The sequence below is a fragment of the Carcharhinus amblyrhynchos genome, chromosome 1 (genome assembly GCF_965287045.1).
Source record: "Carcharhinus amblyrhynchos chromosome 1, sCarAmb.v2.hapA, whole genome shotgun sequence".
NCBI lineage: Eukaryota > Metazoa > Chordata > Chondrichthyes > Carcharhiniformes > Carcharhinidae > Carcharhinus > Carcharhinus amblyrhynchos.
In genome coordinates, this window is record NC_137324.1 from 172,643,967 (window position 1) to 172,662,964 (window position 18,998).

The window sequence follows — 18,998 nt, forward strand, 5'->3', positions numbered from 1 at the left end:
ATGTCATTGCTGGGGTGGGGGGGGGTTAGAAACTGTGTGCAGATCAGGTGACAAGGTTCGCTTTCAGTTTCAGTTCTGGGCTGCGGTGTTAGAGGCAGTCTTAGAAGCAAGCTGGAAAAGAAGTCACTTTCTCTCCCTCTCTTTTAGCTTTGAAAATTTTACCAGTTGGCTGAAAGAAAGTTCTTTCCCCTTTTGGGTTAAGTGTGTCACCTGGTTGAAGAAGACAAATCTACCAGCAAACCGTGGTCTCATAATAAAGTCAAAAGTTTATTTATTAGTCACAAGTAAGGCTTACATTAACACTGCAACGAAGTTACTGTGAAAATCCCCTAATAATTACAATATCTTCTACAGCTGACTTCATCCTTGATGTGGAGATGCCGGCATTGGACTGGGGTAAACACAGTCAGAAGTCTGACAACACCAGGTTTAAGTCCAACCAATTTATTTGATAGTAAACTCACAAGCTTTCGGGGTTGGACTTAAACTTGGTGTTGTCAGACTTCTTACTGTGTTCACCCTTGAAATCAGCTAACCTAAATTGGCCGAGGCATTTAAAACCTTTGCCTCAATGACAAACAAATGGCATTTTACTTGTTTTAGTTGGACTCCATTTGTGTTAAGTCTATTTATTAGTGTCACAAATAGGCTTACATTGACACTGCAATGAAGTTACTGTGAAAATCCCTGAGTCGCCACACTCCGGCGCCTGTTCGGGTACACTGAGGGCGAATTTAGTGTGGCCAATGCACCTGACCAGCATGGCTTTCGGACTGTGGGAGGAAACTGGAGCACCCAGAGGAAACCCATGCAGACACGGGGAGAATGTGCAAACTCCACGCAGAAAGTGATCCAAGCCGAGAATCAAACCCAGGTCCCTGTGAGACAGCAGTGCTAATCACTGTGCTACCATACCTCCCCTTTGTGTGTGCGATTGCATGAGGGCTGAATGCTTGACGTTTACTAGGATGCTACCGGGACTTGATGGTTTGAGTTATAAGGAGAGGCTGGATAGACTGGGACTTTTTTCTCTTGAGTGTAAAAGGTTTAGGGGTGATCTTCTAGAGGTCTATAAAATAATGAGGGGCACAGATCAGCTAGATAGTCAATATCTTTTCCCAAAGGTAGGGGAGTCTAAAACTAGAGGGCGTAGGTTTAAGGTGAGAGGGGAGAGATACAAAAGTGTCCAGAGTGACAATTTTTTCCCACAGAGGGTGGTGAGTGTCTGAATAAGGTGCCAGAGACAGTAGTAGAGGCGGGTACAATTTTTTGTCTTTTTAAAAAGAGTTTAGACAGTTACATGGGTAAGATGGAGGTAGAGGGATATGTGGGCAATTGGGACTAGCTTTGGGCTTAAAAAAAAAGGGCAGCATGGACAAGTTGGGCCGAAGGGCCTTTATCCATGCTGTAAACCGCTATGATTCTATGAGAGAAAAAGGGATTTGGACTGGAGACTCAATTAGTCAACTGGAAAGGTTATTATAAATGAGCGCATGGAGCATGATAGATCCAGTAAGGTCAGTAGGGGTGATCTATTAGGAATCTAGTTAATCCAGCAGAGAACACTTTAAACTTTGACCCTCTATTACAAAAGCAGTATTTCTGACTGTGATGACTTCAATCGGGCCGTTGAGGTTGACCTACTAGAGTGTGAACTGCCTAATTGAATCTTAAGTATCGACCTAATCAGGGAGCCTCATGCTTCATATTTAAACAAGGGTGTCAGTCTCTCTCTGCTTCCCCGGAACCCAGTTGCACACTGGGTGCATGTTGATGAGATGTTGGTGATGGGACTCTCGCCTCCGTGGACTTATTACAGTAACCACCAGAGTATGCAAGGCTTGTGCCCCGATTTGTACAATTAGTTCACGTTCTAAAACATTTTCCGCCTTATTTGGCCCATTTTTACGTATCTTGCGATCCAGGTTAGCATGGCCAATGCACCTAACCAGGATGTTATTTTGGACTGTGGGAGGGGACCAGAGAGTCTGGGGGATCATTTGAGCTCCGCGTGGATGGTTGCCCGAGCCAGGAACCGAATCCAGGTCCCTGGCAGTGAGAGACAGCATTGCTAACCATTATGCCACCGTGCTGCCCCTTTGGGTAAACTGGTTCCCTCGCTCTGTTAAATCTTTATTGTGACAAACCGAGGAGGGTGAAGTGTCTTCTTTTACTAGGATGAGCCTTTTCCAAATCTAAATTTGTTTCGCAACTTAAGCAGTGAGCCAATCAAACAAGAATTCCTCATGTCAAATAAACAGCAAATTTATTAACCGTTAAAGCTGAGGAAAAGAAAAAATGTGATCATAGAGACATAGAGGTTTACAGCATGGAAACAGGCCCTTCGGCCCAACTTGTCCATGCCGCCCTTTTCTTTTAAAACCCCTAATTGCCTGCATTTGGCCCATACCCCTCTATACCTATCATACCCATGTAACTATCTAAATGCTTTTTAAAAGACAAACCTGCCTCTACTACTACCTCTGGCAGCTTATTCCAGGCACTCACCACCCTCTGTGTGAAAAAATTGCCCCTCTGAACACTTTTGTGTCTCTCCCCTCTCACCTTAAACCTGTGCCCTCTAGTTTTAGACTCTCTTACCTTTGGGAAAAGACATTGACTATCTCCTCAGCCTCATATGCTCCCAGGGAAAAAAGTCCCAGTCAATCCAGCCTCTCCTTATAACTCAATCTACCAAGTCCCAGTAGCATCCTAGTAAAGCTTTTCTGCACTCTTTCTAGTTTAATAATATCCTTCTATAATAGGGTGACCAGAACTGTACACAGTATTCCAAGTGTGGCCTTACCAATGTCTTGTACAACTTTAACAAGACATCCCAATGTGCACCTCATGTGAAACCTTTCGCTGGAGATTTTTGTAACCCTGCGATCCACAATGAGTCCTCATGTTAAGGTGACCACTGTTCTGTCTGGTTGAATCTTTGCAGTGACGGTGAACAGGACTTTCAGCCCCCGGCACGAGGAGAAGTGGGTGGAGCGGCGCTTGAGGTCATCCTCCGAGGGCACGTCTGGACGGCGCATGAGCCACGGGGTCCGAGATGGGCGGGTGGAAGAATTGCACAGCCTGAAAGGGCAAAGAGTGGGCTCGTCATCTTCCAAGATGAACAGCATGGTAGGTGCACGGAGCTATGAAACATGTATTGCTTTCAGAAGATTTATTCTGGTGAACGGGAAGGTAAAGTTTATTTATTAGTGTCACCAGTAGGTTTACATTGACACTGCAACGAAGTTACTGTGAAAATCTCCTAGTTGCTACACTCCGGCACCTGTTTGGGTACACCAAGGGAGAATTTAGCATGGCCAATGAACCTAACCTGCACGTCTTTCAGACTTGGGGGAGGAAACCGGGGCACCCAGAGGAAACTCTCACAGCCACGGGGAGAGCCTGCAAACTCCACTCGAACAGTGACCCAAGGCTGGAATTGAACCCGGGTCCCTGGCACTGTGAGGCAGCAGTGCAAACCACTGTGCCACTGTGCCGCCCAAAGTTGGTGAGCCTGCACTCTGCTATATGCCCGTCCTGGGACTTGGCTTAGTTAATGGCCATAGGACTGGATCAGGACATCAACATTCCATGGGCAGCTGGTACAATAATATCTTCCTTACATGACTGTCCAAGACCAATTTCTAGCCCAATTTGTCTTTTATTGACTATGTTGCTGAAGAGAAACTTGAACAAGAAAGAGTGTGTGCACTTTCTTCCCCTCACAATGAGTGATTTGTCCCAATTTAAAAGACTTCAGCAACAAACGTTTTTGCGGGTTTAAAAATAAAGAAAGTTATTTATTTCACACTTGCCCCGGCAGTTCAAAAATGTGATGTTTCACTCACTTGCCTGACATACATGCAACCAGTATCACTCGCAGAAAAATTAGATACAGACAAAGAAAAATATATACAATTGCAACCTGGGATTAGTTCAATCGCTTTCGTAGCAGGCCTGTAGCTTCTTAGATGAGTTGATGCATTGGCTGGAGTGAAGGTTTTGAGAATTAGAGGATTCTCAGTGAGGTGTGAGGCGTCTTGTATTTGAGTTGCTAACAGGTTGCTTGCCACCCGAACTTAAAGTTGAAATAGATAGGAGAGAGTCTTTCTCCCATTTTTCAAGATATGGCAGTTATTGCCTTGGCTGTGTGGTTGACTAAGGCTGGTTTGATGCCTGTCTGTCAGTCTCTCTGTCTTAGAACAACTTCTGCTGTTATTTTAAAAGCAGTCAACAGATATGGTTTCCCTATGTGCCCTGTTACAAGTCAAAAGTCCTTTTCAAGATAAGGTGATATGTTAGACCGATAAATGAGGAGTTTTCCCATCCTGCCCACCACGGGAATCGTAGCGGGCAGGGGGCGGACTATGCAAAGATCCATTGATCTCGGGCAGGATTTTCCAGTTTTGGGGTGAGCACATTCGGAAAATCCCTTGTACTGAGACAGCTAACATCTTAGGTCTTTGGATCAACCCACGGGAAGTGACGGGCCCAGATGAGGTACCTGGACACACACTCAGATCCTGTGTGGATCAGCTGGTGGGGGTATTCACAGACACCTTCAACCTCTCCTTACAACAATCTGAAGTTTCTATCTGCTTCAGGAAGACGGCCATCATCCTGGCACCTAAGAAAAGCCCAGCAGCATGTCTTACTGACTATTGGCCGGTGGCTCTGACATCCATCATTCTGAAGTGCTTCGGAAGATTTGTCATGGCACAAATCAATTCCAGCCTCCCGGATGACCTGGATCCATTACAGTTTGCCTACCACCGCAACAGGTCCACAGCAGACACCGTCTGCCTGGCCCACAGTTCTGTAACATCTAGATAACAAGGACACCCTATGTCAGACTCCTATTTGTTGACTACAGCTCAGCCTTCAACACTACCATTCCCATGAAACTCTGCTCCAAACTCCAGGGCCTGGGCCTCGACACCTCCCTCGTGACTGGATCCTGAACTTCCTAATTCACCGACCACAATCAGTAAGGACAGGCAACAACACCACCTCCACGATCATCCTCAACACCAGTGCCCCACAAGGCTGTGTTCTCAGCCTCCTACTGTACTCCTTATGCACTTATGACTGTGTGGCCAAATTCCCCTCCAATTTGATTCTCAAGTTTGCTGACGGCACCACCATAGTGGGTCAGATCTCAAACAATGACGAGACGGAGTACAGGAATGAGATAGAGAATCTGGTGAACTGATGCAGCAACAATAATCTCTCCCTCAATGTTGACAAAACGAAGGAGATGGTCATCGACTTCAGGCAGCATAAAGGAGAACATAGTCCTGTCTATATCAACAGGGCTGAAGTATAAAGGGTCAAAAGCTTCAAGTTTTTAGGTGTCCAGATCCCAACAACCTGTCCTGGAATCCCCCCGCCCCTCCCCCCATGCCAACACTATAGTTAAGAAAACATTATAGAAAGAAATGCCTGTACTTTCTCAGGAGAATAAGGAAATTTGGCATATCAGTATGGCACAACTCTCTCCAACTTTTACAGATGCACCATAGAAAGCATTCTTCCTGGTTGTATCACAGCTTGGTATGGGCTCCTGCTCTGCCCAAGACTGCAAGGAACTACAAAAGGTCATGAATGCAGCCCAATTCATCACACAAACCAGCTTCCCATCCATTGACTCTGTCTACACTTCCTGCTGTCTCGGCAAAGCAGCCAGCATAATTAAGGACCCCACGCACCCCGGACATTCCCTCTTCCACCTTTTTCCTTCGGGTAAAAGATAAAGTCTGAGGTCATGTACCAACTGACTTGAGAACAGCATCTTCCCTGCTGCTGTCAGACGTTTGACTGGACTTACTTTGCATTAAGTTGACCTTTCTCTACACCCTAGCTATGACTGCAACCCTACATTCTGCTCTCTCTCATTACCTTCTCTATGAACGGTATGTTTTGTCTGTATAGCATGCAAGAAAGAATACTTTTCACTGTATGTTAATACTCACCATAATAAATCAAATCAAATCAAGAGGGGCTATCACAGTACAATGGAAAGTTGGTGGAACCTATTTCAAATTCATCGAAGGTCCACTGAATTTTGATCTCTTTGCTCTTGAGCAAACATTGGGTTGAATTGTCTGTAATCCCCATCATCTGTACTAATTGATGCATCCTTATACAACAAGAATCTTACAAATGAACATGATATTCTTTCATTCTGTTCCATGATAGATTCTTCATTGGCCGCAGAGTCCATTGTCCACAGTTCAACTGCCAAAAGTCAAATGAAATGCTGCAAAATGTGTTTACTTATTTTGTTGTCTTCGTATCTGTACTAGGAGTGACTCGAGACAAGGGTTGATAGATTATTGGATACCAAGGGCATTCAGGTAATGAGGCTTGAGTGAAAATGAGGAGTTAAGGTAGAAGATGAACTTTGTTAAAGTTTATACATTAGTGTCACAATTCAGCTTACATTAACACTGTAATGAAGTAACTGTAAAAGTCCCCTAGTCGCCACACTCCGGCATATGTTCGGGTACACTGAGGGAGAATTTAGCATAGCCAATGCACCCTAACCAACGTGTCTTTCGGACTGTGGGAGGAAACCAGAGCACCCGGAGGAAACCCACGCAGAAACAGGGAGAATGTGCAGACTCTGCATAGACGGCCACCCCGGCTGGGAATCGAACCCAGCTCCCTGGTGTTGTGAGGCAGCCGTGCCAAGCACCCCATTTGATGCGGCCAAATGTCGTGTTCCAGCTCCTGTTTCTTCTGATCTTATGTTCCCAGTCTGCAGCAGGGGTGTGTTTGATGCACAGATGCGTTCTCTGTTCATGTTCTTGCTTCACCAGATCACTTTGAGCAGTGATGTGAATCTTACTCCCCAGTGTCCTGTCTCAGTTGTCGCTGCGGATGCAGCTTACATATTGGGGGTCGCTCAGACTGCCTTCCTGTTGGAAGCTCCCCGTTGTTTCCCCTCTTCAGCCGCTGTCCAAGATTCCCAATCCTCCTCTCGCCGTTTCAACTGGCCCTGAATTTTTCAACATCCACAATTAATCAATGGACAGATTCTTAAAAGTTCCATCATTGCAGCAGATCTGTTGAAATTCAGATCACTGACTGCCGTTGTTTCCTGGAGAATGAGCAGGCATGAAAGGCCTGGATTTCACCAGATAGAGCAAACCCCGGGGAAATGTGATATCGGACTGTTCATGTTCAGTTAGCTGATGTTTTTCTCAGCTGCCAGTCCTGTAAATATCCTTCATTTCAAACCCTCCTCTCTTTTCGATGTACTCACACAGTCTTTCGTTTCCACGTTGTTAATTGTTGTAATTTAAGATGCTTGTACAGTACATCAGGCTGTATGGAAGTAGCTGCTTGTTTCCTGCCTTAGTGAGATTTATAGCCGCTCCCACGCTACACGATCAGCTTATTTTACACTGAGTTATATCCAGCTTACCGCATCGGGTGGCACAGTGGTTAGTACTGCTGTCTCGCAGAGCCAGGGACCTGGGCTCAATTCCAGCCTTTGGGGGGGGCGGGGGGGGGGGGGGGGTCGCTGCCTGTGTGGAAATTGTACATTCTTCCCATGTCTGCGTGGGTTTCCTCCAGGTGCTCCGGTTTCCTCCCACAGGGATGAGCCGATTAGGTGGATTAGCCATGCTAAATTCTCCCTCAGTGTACCCGAACAAGCGTTGGAGGGTGGCAATTAGGCGATTTTTCACAGTATCACTTTATTGCAGTGTTAATGTAAACTTTAAACTTAATCTAGAAACTGTTTGACCCTCTGTCCATGTTAAGTTTTATGTTTATTTGACCCTCCGACCGCCCTATTTCATCTGACTTATCCAACAAATATTTCTATCCCTTCTTCCCTCATTACCTTTCTCCCTACTTAAAAACTTTCCTTAAATGCAGCGATTCTGTTCTCAGGTTTGTCATGTGATTTTCTTGTCTCTCTCTCTCTCTCTCTCTCTCTCCCCCCCACCATCCCTCCCCTCACTCCATTAGGTTTCCCCCCTGACCTGGGGGAGAGGTAAAGAGGGTGGGGCAGATCTGCCCCCCCTCCCCACACCGCCAGGAGGTGGCTGGTGCCAGGGAGACAGTTGGACTGGAGGAGGGAAATGGGTCATTTGTTGGGAGGGAGACAAATATGCCCCTCTCCTCACCCCCAGCCCAGCTGCTTCCCTGGTACCTGAGGTGCATGAGTCTAGCCATTTTGACGATAGAAGCAGCATAGCCTTGCACAATATTGGCTTGTGTCCAAAAACCATTTGATTTGATTTATTGTTGTCATGTGTATTGGTATGCAGTGGTAAGTATTGTTTCTTGTGCATTGTACTGACAAAGGATACTGTTCATACAGTACATAGAGGAGAAGGAAAAGAGAGGGTGCAGAATGCAGTGTTACAGTCACAGCTAGGGTGCAGATCTAAAGATCAACTTAATGCAAGGTAGGTCCATTCAAAAGTCTGATGGCAGCAGGGAAGAAGCTGTTCTTGAGCCGGTTGGTACATGGTTTCAGAATTTGCATCTTTTTCCTGATGCATCCACCACACTCTCAGACAGTGCATTCCAGACCCTAACCACTCGCTGTGTGAATCTGTCTCCACCACACTCTCAGACAGTACATTCCAGATCCTAACCACTCGCTGTGTGAATCTGTCTCCACCACACTCAGACAGTACATTCCAGATCCTAACCACTCACTGTGTGAATCTGTCTCCACCACACTGTCAGTGCATTCTAGATCTTAACTACTCGCTGATACAGAAATTTAATTTAATTTGATGGAAGAGAGGGTGCTTGATTATGCTAGCTGCTTCACTGAGGCAGTGGAAAGTGTAGACGGACTCAATGGTGGGAGGCTGGTTTGAGTGATGGACTGGGCTACAGTCACGGCCTTTTGTAGTGCCTTGTGGTCTCGGGCAGAGCAGGAGCCCATACCAAACTGTGATACAACCAGAGTTGATGTTTTCTATGGTGCCTCTGTTCAAGTTGGTGAGAGCAGTGGACATGCTGAATTTCTTTAGCCTCCTGAGAAAGTGGAGAAAGTCATGGTTTAGTTATTGTTGCTAATGGTTTTGACTGTTTCGAGCTCTTTCTAAGTATGAACTTGAATGGATGCAATGACTTTCAGAGCCTTAGACTATCCCTGCAGAATTTTGCTGCCAACAACTCATTGTTATTTCAAATCATAGAGGAAGGTCCTTCAGCCCATTGTATCATTGCTAGTTCTCTCTGGAGCCATTCCTCTGGTGCCATTTCCCCTCAACTTCCTTCGTAATCCTCAACATTCTTTGTTTTGTGGTCATAATCTAATTCCTCTCGAGTGCCTCAAATGAAGCTCCATCCATCACACTGTCTGACAGTACATTCCAGATCCTAATCACTCGCTGTGCGAATCTGTCTCCACCACACTCTCAGACAGTACGTTCCAGATCCTAACCACGTGCTGTGCGTATCTGTCTCCACCACACTCAGACAGTGCATTCCAGACCTTAACTACTTGCTGATACAGAAATTTAATTCGATTTGATTTATTATTGTCACAGGTACTAATATACAGTGAAAAGTATTATTTCTTGCATGCTATACCGACAAAGCATACTGTTCATAGAGAAGGAGAGGAGAGCATGCAGAATGTAGTGTTGCAGTCATAGCTAGGGTGTAGAGAAAGATCAACTTAATGCAAGGTAAATCCATTCAAAAGTCTGACAGCAGCAGGGAAAAATCTGTTCCTGAGTCAGTTGCTACGTGACCTCAGACTTTTGTATCTTTTCCCAAAAGAAGAAGGTGGAAGAGAGAATGTCCAAGTTGCGTGGGGGGCCTTAATTATGCTGTCTGCTTTGCTGAGGCAGTGGGGAGTGCAGACAGAGTCAATGGATGGGAGGCTGGTTTGCGTGATGGTTTGGGCTACATTCACAACCTTTTGTAGTTCCTTGCGGTCTTGGGCAGAGTAGGAGCCATATCAAGCTGTGATACAATCAGAAAGAATGCTCTGTATGGCGCATCTGTAAAAGGAAGGTGAGATTACAAAGGGCACCTGGGTGTTCTCAGACTGGCATGGATAAGATGGGCCAAATGGCCTCCTGTGTTGTACCTTTTCTATGGTACTATAATCGCATGGAACATTTGGCACACTATTTACCCCACTCTGCCCAATATCTGTAAAACCACCTCTTTTGACATGATTATGTTGCTTTTTTTTTGGGAACTTGCTGTATGCAGATTGGCTGCTAAGTTTTACAACAGTGACTGCACTTGAAAAATGTCCACTCACCATAAAGTGCTCTGGGGCACCTTGTCCATGAGAATTGCTATATAAATGTAGTATGTTTTTTGTTCAGTCAGTTGGAATGATCATATTTCGTGGGGACCACCATGTGCCTCATAGTCTCAGAACACAGTAACTGAGCACGCAAAGCTTCATTCTTCACTAAGATTTGAGGTACCGCGGCTCGATGGCGTAACGTTTCCTGAAGCACGTTTATCCCCTGTTATATTTGTTAGCGAAATTGAATCTCAAAATGAATCATGTTATACCTATATCTGCCACAAGATGTCAGACTAAGACCATGAATAATGATGATGTGCATTCCAGTGGCTGGGGAAACCACTTGAATTTATGCAACCGCAGCCACACTTTGTTTGAAAGGCAAATGCCTCGGTGTGATTTGCACACACATATCCACGTTCTAGCCCCAAAGTTTCACAGAGCCTTGATGCGGCGTGGTTGCCGTCGGTCTCTGCAAGCTTCTGACGTGTCAAGGATTTGAGTTGATTTATTATTGTCACGTGTGTTAGTATACATGAAAAGTATTGTTTCTTGCGCGCTACACAGACAAAGCATACTGTTCACAGAGAAAGAAACGAGGGAATGCAGAACGTAGCGTTACGGTTATAACTAGAGAAAGATCAACTCAGTGCGAGGTAGGTCCATTCAAAAGTCTGATGAGGAAAAGTCAGGGAAGAGGCTGTTCTTGAGTCGGTCGTTACGTCACCTCAGACTTTTGTATCTTTTTCCCGATGGAAGAAGGTGGAAGAGAGAATGTCCGGGGTGCGTGGGGTCCTTAATTGTGCTGGCTGCTTTTCTGAGACAGCAGGAAGTGTAGACAGAGTCAATGGATGGGAGGCTGGTTTGTGTGATGGATTGGGCTACATTCACAACCTTTTGTAGTTCCTTGCGGTCTTGGGTAGAGCAGGAGCCCATACCAGGCTGTGATATAACCAGAAATAACGCTTTCTATGGTGCATCTGTAAAAGTTGCTGAGAGTCGTAACGGAGGGGTACTGAGTGGGACTGTTCCTTGATAGAAATATCTTTGTTCGGCCCTCTTCTCCTAGGGCAGCTCCTTGGGATTGAGGATTGTCCGATGGATTCCGAGATGGCTGATGAGTCGAATGAATGAACTGCAGATGTGGGGGGTGGGGGGGGGACAGGCAGATGTTCTTGGAAGAGCAGAACAAAGAACCGTACAGCACAGGTTCAGGCCCTTCGGCCCACCAAGCCTGTGCCAGCACACGACACCTTTCTAAACTAACGACCTTTTGCCTCTATACCCCTCCATTCCTGCCCTATTCATGTTTAAGTTTATTTATTAGTGTCGCAAGTAGGCTTACATTAACACTGCAATGAAGTCACTGTGAAAATCCCCTAGTCGCCACACTCCGGCGCCTGCTCGGGTTACACTGAGGGAGAATTTAGCACAGCCAACGCATCTAACCAGCGTGTCTTTTGGACTGTGGGGGGGAAGCCGGAGGAAACCCATGCAGACACGGGGAGAGCATGCAGGCTCCACACAGACAGTGACCCAGACCGGGAATCGAACCTGGGTCCCTGGCGCTGTGGGGCAATACCTTGGAAAGTCGGCATAGCCGATGGGGGAAGGGACTGCAGGCTCACGGAACTACAGTAGGCCTTTACTGGGGGAAACTCTGCAGCCAGTATCTCCAGCATTCATGGCCGGTGTTCTCCCACCACCCTGTCCTGTGACGGGGGGTCAAGGTTGTTGAGTTGACCGGGCTGGTGGGGGGGGGGGGGGGGGGGGGGGGGGGGGGCGGAGATCCGTCCAGTCTCTGGCTCTGCGGCAGTGACAGGGCTGCTGAAGAGGTTGCCAGGCCCTGGGGGGGGAGAGTTCGAATAAGTCATTTTCACTTCGGAGGCGAGTGATTCACTGCCCTGTCAGAGGTGTGAAATAACACTGTGACGCACCTGTCACCGGTGTGATCTGTGCCCGCTCTCTGGCCCATCTGTTATTGCCGATGTTGGAACCTGGATAAATACCTCGCTGAGTGCTGATCCTGGCCTCCGATTGGAGTGGAGGCCTCTCGCTGAGGCAAGGATTTGTTGACTGTTGACCTGCAGCTGCGAAGCCGTATTAACGGGAGAGTAATGTGGGCGTCAGCGGTGAATTAAAAGGAGGACAAGACGTTTTCACTGTCACAGAGATTGATGCAGGAAACCTCCCTGCAGTCCCACTCCATCCAGCAAGTTCGGGACAGGATCCGAGGTGAACGTCCACAGTTACAGTCCAGTTAGTGTGCGGGCCACCCCTTACCCAGTCAGAGCTGGGTCGAGTGGGGCACTTGTATAAGCGCCAAGCGCCACTGCATATAGAATCCCTACACTGCAGAAAGAGGCCATTCAGCCCATCGAGTCTGCACCGACCACAATCCCAACCCGCCCCTGCCTGTTCCCGCAACCCCACATATTTACCCTGCGAGTTCCCCTGACGCTGTGGGTCAGTGTAGCACGGCCGATCCACCTAACCCGCACGCCTTCGGACTGTGGGAGGAAACCCACGCAGATACGGGGAGAACGTGCAAACTCCACACAGACAGCGACCCCGGGCTGGGAATCGGACCTGGGTTCCCTATCGCCGTGAGGCAGCAGGGCGAGCCACTGCGCCACTGAGCTGCAGACCCATGATGAGCAAGAACAGCGAGGACCCCATTGACAAAGGCACAAAGGTTCGTGAATGTGGCCCAGTCCATCACGCAAACCAGCCTCCCATCCACTGACTCTGCCTACACTTTCCACTGTCCCGGGAAAAGCAGGCAGTATAATCGAGGACCCCACGCACCCCAGACATTCTCTCTTCCACTTTCCTCCTTCAAGAAAAAGATACAGAAGTCTTGAGGCCCTGTGTCAACCGACTCAAGAACAGCTTCTTCCCTGCTGCTGTCAGACTTTTGAATGGACCTACCTCGCATTAAGTTGATCTTTCTCTACACCCTCGCTGTGACTGTAACGCTGCATTCTGCACTCTCCCCTTTCCTTCTCTATGAACGGTATGCTTTATGTGTACAGTTCACAAGAAACAACACTTTTCACTGTATCCCAGTACATGTGACAATAATAAATCAAACCGAAACAACAAAGCCCCTGTCCCACCACCCTGCCAAGAGGAGAAGGAACGGTTGATTAAAAGGAATCTAATAAAGGGCCAGTTGAAAAGAGCAGTGCTTCTGTTTCTCGGTGAGCTGGAGGGAATCACAGGGGTGATGTGCGTGTGTGTGTTTTTCTCCCTCCCCCTCTCCTCTCTGCCTCTCACTTTCACAACATCAGAACTCCCACCCACCTGACGAAGGAGCCATGAGTTCCGAAATCTTGGGGCGTTGGCTACAGTTAAACTTGTTGGACTTTTAAGCTGGTGTTGTGAGATTTCTTTCTGTCTCACTTTACAAAGCAGAGCTTGCTGTATGTGAGGGGAATTGGGGGTGGGGGGGAAGGGGTGTAGATGAAGGGGAGTTGAACTCGAAGCTTTAACTTGAGAGTCAGCCGGAAGCACTGGTGACTCAGAGAGCCAGGAGCCGGGTCAGGGCTGATGCGCCAACCTGCGCACGATTGCGGGGAAGTAATTCAGATCCATGGAGTGCGGTAACCTTTGTCTTCTGAGTGTGTTTGTGAGTGGGGAAGACGAGTCACAGCCCCATTGTCAATGGGTCTAATTGGATTTCTTCAAAGCCCTCCTGGGGTATTGTGTTTCTCAGCCCCTTGCTTGTTGCTTGTGTGTCAACCACGTTGAACATGCTAAGAAACTTGTTATACCTTACACCTGACCGATTATTTTTTCTGCTCCACTTTCTCGCTGGAGTTTAATGTCTCGGTACGTGCCTTCCCTCACAGTGACTGAGTTCCTGTGCTAGGGTGGATGGTTTAATTGAGAAATAATGCTGAGCTGCTAATGTAGGAAGCTTGGGTTAAATATGGATTTAAGAAGTCCAGTTTTAGTAAATAAATGTGGAAGTGAAAGGTTGGCTATGAGTCGATGTTGTAGTGCAAATGTTGCAGGAAAAACCCAACTAATGGTCTGTAAGGACAGAGGCTGGTTTGGTCTGGATGCAACCCCAGTGCCACATTCATTGCCTATCAATGTGGCTGAACAAGCTTGTCAGTTGTTGCTTCAGGAACAACCCTTAATCTTACGAATTCTGTCTCTTAAAAAAATGGGCTAGTCAGTTTCTAGCCAGAGAGGCTGTGGGTGGAGCTCAACTCACCAGATAGTGTGTAGAGGGAGCTATTGCGCGTGTACAGACACCTGATGCTGACCGTGCCGGAAATGTGGGTGTGGTAAAACACATCGGTCGTGAAAACCGGTGCCAATCACTCTAGCCGCTTTATGCCCAATTTTACACATTTTCCCACCGCAAAATGGGCGTCAAGTGGCCGTAAAATTCTACCCAATGTCTGTTCAGGGGGAGAACAAATGAAACCAGCAGCACCAACATCCTGAGTTCTTTTTGAAAAGCTTAAATATTAAAATAAATTCTAAGTTATGGCTGCACCTCTCTAACTTTGCCTAGATGGTTCCATTTTCCCCCCACCATCCGGAACACACGTTGGGTAGAATTTTACAGCTGCTTTACACCCGTTTTGTGGCTGGAAAATGTCAGAAAATCAGGCATAAAGCAGCTTGAGTAATTGGCGCCAGTTTTCATGACCGGTGTGATTTTATGACACCCAGATATGCGGCATCAGAGGTCTGCACATGCGCAATAGCTCCCTCTTTAGGCTGCCTGGTGAGTTAAGCCCCATCCACAGCCTGTCTGGCTAGAAACTGACTGGCCCTTTTTTTTAATAGAGACAGCGCGCGTAAGACTGGGTGTGAAAACTCACCCAAAAAACACATCTGGAACTTTCCCATTTTTAGACCAGATGGATACTTAGAAAAGAATCTCATAAAATTCCACCCATTATCTCCTCCTTTTTCCCTTCCTTCTCTCCCAGGCTATGTCAAACAGTCCCTTTTATTTCCACTACAAGTATAGACTTAGTCACCTCTCTTTCGCCTCCTCGCCTGTACCCACAACACGACCCAACTTGGGTCATGAAAGCTCTCTCTTCCAACCCAATTTTTTTGTCTAATAGGTTCATATAAATGTGCCTGAAATAACTCCTCAGAGGCCAGTGTCCCTTCATCAGCAAGTTCCCTGAAACAGCAGTGATGTTGGTTGAGGGATAAATATTAGCGAGAAGATATCAACCAGAAGCACCACACTGACACAAGTGGAGGATCTGTGAAAGGCACGGTGGCACAGTGGTTAGCATTGCTGCCTCACAGCGCCAGGAACTCGGGTTCGATCCCTGGTTTGGGTCACTGTCTTCGCGGAGTCTGCACATTCTCCCCATGTCTGCATGAGTTTCCTCCGGGTGCTTAAGTTCCTCCCACAGTCCGAAAGAGGTGCTGGTTAGGATGCATTGGCCATGCTAAATTCTCCATCAGCGTACCTGAACGGACTCTGGAGCGTGGCGACTAGGAGATTTTCACAGTAACTTCATTGCAGTGTTAATGTAAACCTACTTGTGACGCTAATAAATAAACTTAAAAAATAAATAACACTACCAGACGGAAGTGGAAGCTTTGGAGAGAGTGCAAAGAAGGTTCACCAGGATGTTGCCTGGTCTCGAGGGCCATTGACTATGAGGAGAGGTTGAATAAACTCGGAGTGTCTTCACTGGAAAGATGGGGGCTGAGGGGAGACCTGACAGAGGTCTACAAAGTTATGAGAGGAATAGACAAGGTGGATAGTCGGAGGCTTTTCCCCAGGATGGAAGTGCCAATTACAAGGGGACACAGGTCCAAGGTGAGAGGGGGGAAAGTTGAAGGGGGATGTGCAGGGGAGGTTTTTCGCACAGTGAGTGGTGGGTGCCTGGAACGCGCTGCCAGAGGAGGTGGCGGAGGCAGGCCTGTTAGCAACATTTAAGAGGCATCTGGACGGGTACATGAGCGGGGAGGGAATAGAGGGATACTGATCGAGTACGGAAAGGAGGGCTTATAATTTGTCGTTCAGTTAGGACATCATGATAGTCATTGGGAGCGGGAATATAAAGGACTGTCTGATAGTCTTGGGCCACAGCACAGGAAGGGCCTCTCCCTGAGCTGCCCTACACTTTGTCCTAATTGTAATAAACTTTTGACGGTCAAACTTAGTGGTGGGGTGAGGAGTTTAGAAAGATTGAAATAGGATGTCCAATTAAGTAAGCTGGAGATAAATATGTGTGGCTGTACAGCTGAAATGATAGACGTTAATGATGGATGTAATTAGAAAACCCTGCTGCTTTAAATTATGTGGTTGATCGCAGACAATAGTTAATATTCTGCGTAGACCCTATTCCTTCTATACTCTATTGGTTATCCTCTTAATAGAAGAGGAAATAGCTATTAATGAGGAAATTATCACACTGTTCTTGCACCTGTGGGAAAGGGATTTTTTTTTCGCAGCGTCCGTTGACATTTTAGCAAGATTGGTTATAAATATTACCCGCACAACTGAGCAGATGAAAAAAATCTTAATTTGCGGTGTAAAAAGATGATCCTGTGTTGTATTTTTTATGGAGGTCATTAATACAGTATTAGTGGTACCTTTGTGGAACTCTCCCCCACAAGACATTAGCAGAAGGATGGTATTCTCACAGTGGGGCTAAATTATCTCCAAGATCTCTTATTTTTACGTGAGCCCAGAGAATGTTTAAGAGGGGGACAGGGGGTCAGAATCGTTGCTGCCTGCTTGGCTCCGGACTCTCTCCTCCTGTCAAGGTTCTCAAAGCACTGATTTGAATGTTGCCGGCTGGTGAGGGGAGCGTGACGAAAGTTCATAGATCGTCAGCAAACTGCATTTTTGTTTCACTGAGTCGGCCGTTCCGAGGTGCGCCACTCGGGGGCAGACGATCAGCTAGGGGTTAAGCGGGTTACCAATACCCTAGTTGCCCAGTCCATTACGCAAACCAGCCGCCCATCCACTGATTCTGTCTACACTTCCCGCTGTCTCGGAAAAGCGACCAGCGTAGTTAAGGACCCCGGAGATGCTCTCTTCCACCATCTTCCGTCTGGAAAAAGATACAATAATCTGAGGTCACGCACCAAACAACTCGAGCAGCTTCTTTCTTCTTGCCATCAGACTTTTGAATGTCTCACGAAATTGATCATTCTGTCACCCTGGCTATGACTGTAACACTACATTCTGCACTCTTTCTTTTCCTTCTCTATGAGCGGTATGCTTTGTCTGTATAGTGTGCACGAAACAATACTTTTCATCGTATACTAATACATGTGATAGTAATAAATCAAATCAAGCCAATCCTCGGAGAGATGCCAGAATTGGTGATTAGGAAATGGGGTTTGTGGGGAGCAGCAAAGGTCATGGTTTTGGGCTTCCCGACCTTTAGTTGGAGGATAGTTCCATCTCATCTCGTACCAGATGACAAGTAAACGGGTTGGTACCAACTACAGGGGTGGGGGTGGGGGTGCGGTGGGGGAGGGGGGGAGTAATCTGGATGCAAATATGAGTAGACTGAAGGGGATTGTAAAAATGAGGGAACTGCTACGGGCGGCACAGTGGGTAGCACTGCTGCCTCACGGCTCGAGGGACCCGGGTTCATTTTTGGCCTGGGGTCACAGTGTGGAGTTTGCACATTCTCCCCATGCCTGCGTGGGTTTCCTCCGTGCGCTCTGGTTGCCTCCCACATTCCAAAGATGTGCAGATTAGGTTGATTGGCTGTGCTAAATTGTCCCTTCGTGGCAACTGGATTAGTAGAGTAAATATTTGATTTACTATTATCACATGTATTAACATAAAATGAAAAGTGTTGTTTCTTGCACGCTATACAGACAAAGCATACCGTTCATAGGGAAGGAAAGGAGAGAGTGCAGAATGTAGTGTTACAATCATAGCTAGGGTGTAGAGAAAGATCAACTTAATGAAAGGTAACCCCATTCAAAAGTCTGACGGCAGCAGGGAAGAAGCTGATCTTGAGTTGGTTGGTATGTGACCTCAGACTTTTGTATCTTTTTCCCCGACGGAAGAAGATGGAAGGAAAATATATGGGGTTACGGAGATGGGTCTGGTTGGCGCAGACAAGAAGGGTTAAATGGCCTCCTTCTGCACTGTAGAGATATAATAATTGTGTGGAAATGTTGATGCGCTATTATCCAACCAACGCCTATTGCAGTTCTGTCTTTATATGCTGCTCCCATTTAGTAGTTTCGCTTGCTGAGCCCTCCTTTCGATTGCGCAGCTGAGATGAAATGCTACACGAGGGCAAAGCCGTGTCAGTGTTTCTCCAGGGGATCGAAGACCACATCAGGTGAGTGGGGAGTGACACACAGGGGCAGCCTCTGGGAGGCACACTAACACACAGTGCTGCAGATGTGTGCTGCTTATTCATCTGCTCGCTGGGTTTGAAAGTTAAGATTCACTTGCTTACAATGTCCAGAAGCAAATTCTCAGAAGATTTTCAGTTCCGGGGATATCTATAAGCTTCAAAGTTGATGTAGGAACATTGGCAAGGGAGAAATTTAATTAGAAATCGTCATTCATCTTTTCCAAAAGGTGGAATTTTTCAGCTGTAACTTTAATTCCTGCCTTGCCTCAAACTATAACTGAAATGATGACTTTCTGCTTAATTTGGATTTTTGGTGATTTTTTTTGCTGAGATAAAGTTGGCTTGTTGCTATAATTACAATGAGGTGTATTTCACTTCTGGATTATTTATTCCCTTCCCCCGGGCATCGTTTCATGGGT

The 18,998-nt window shown here is 46.8% G+C and overlaps 1 protein-coding gene across 4 annotated transcripts in view; it reads left to right on the forward strand.

Moving 5' to 3' along the window:
- Window positions 1–18,998, forward strand: part of ccser1 (coiled-coil serine-rich protein 1) — a 1,158,875-nt gene that overhangs the window by 212,756 nt on the left and 927,121 nt on the right. For all 4 annotated transcript variants that reach the window (XM_080195592.1, XM_080195582.1, XM_080195612.1 and 1 more), the window contains exon 3: window positions 2,948–3,132. In XM_080195592.1, the coding sequence (XP_080051718.1) occupies window positions 2,948–3,132 (185 nt within the window). The remainder of the gene's footprint in view (window positions 1–2,947; window positions 3,133–18,998) is intronic.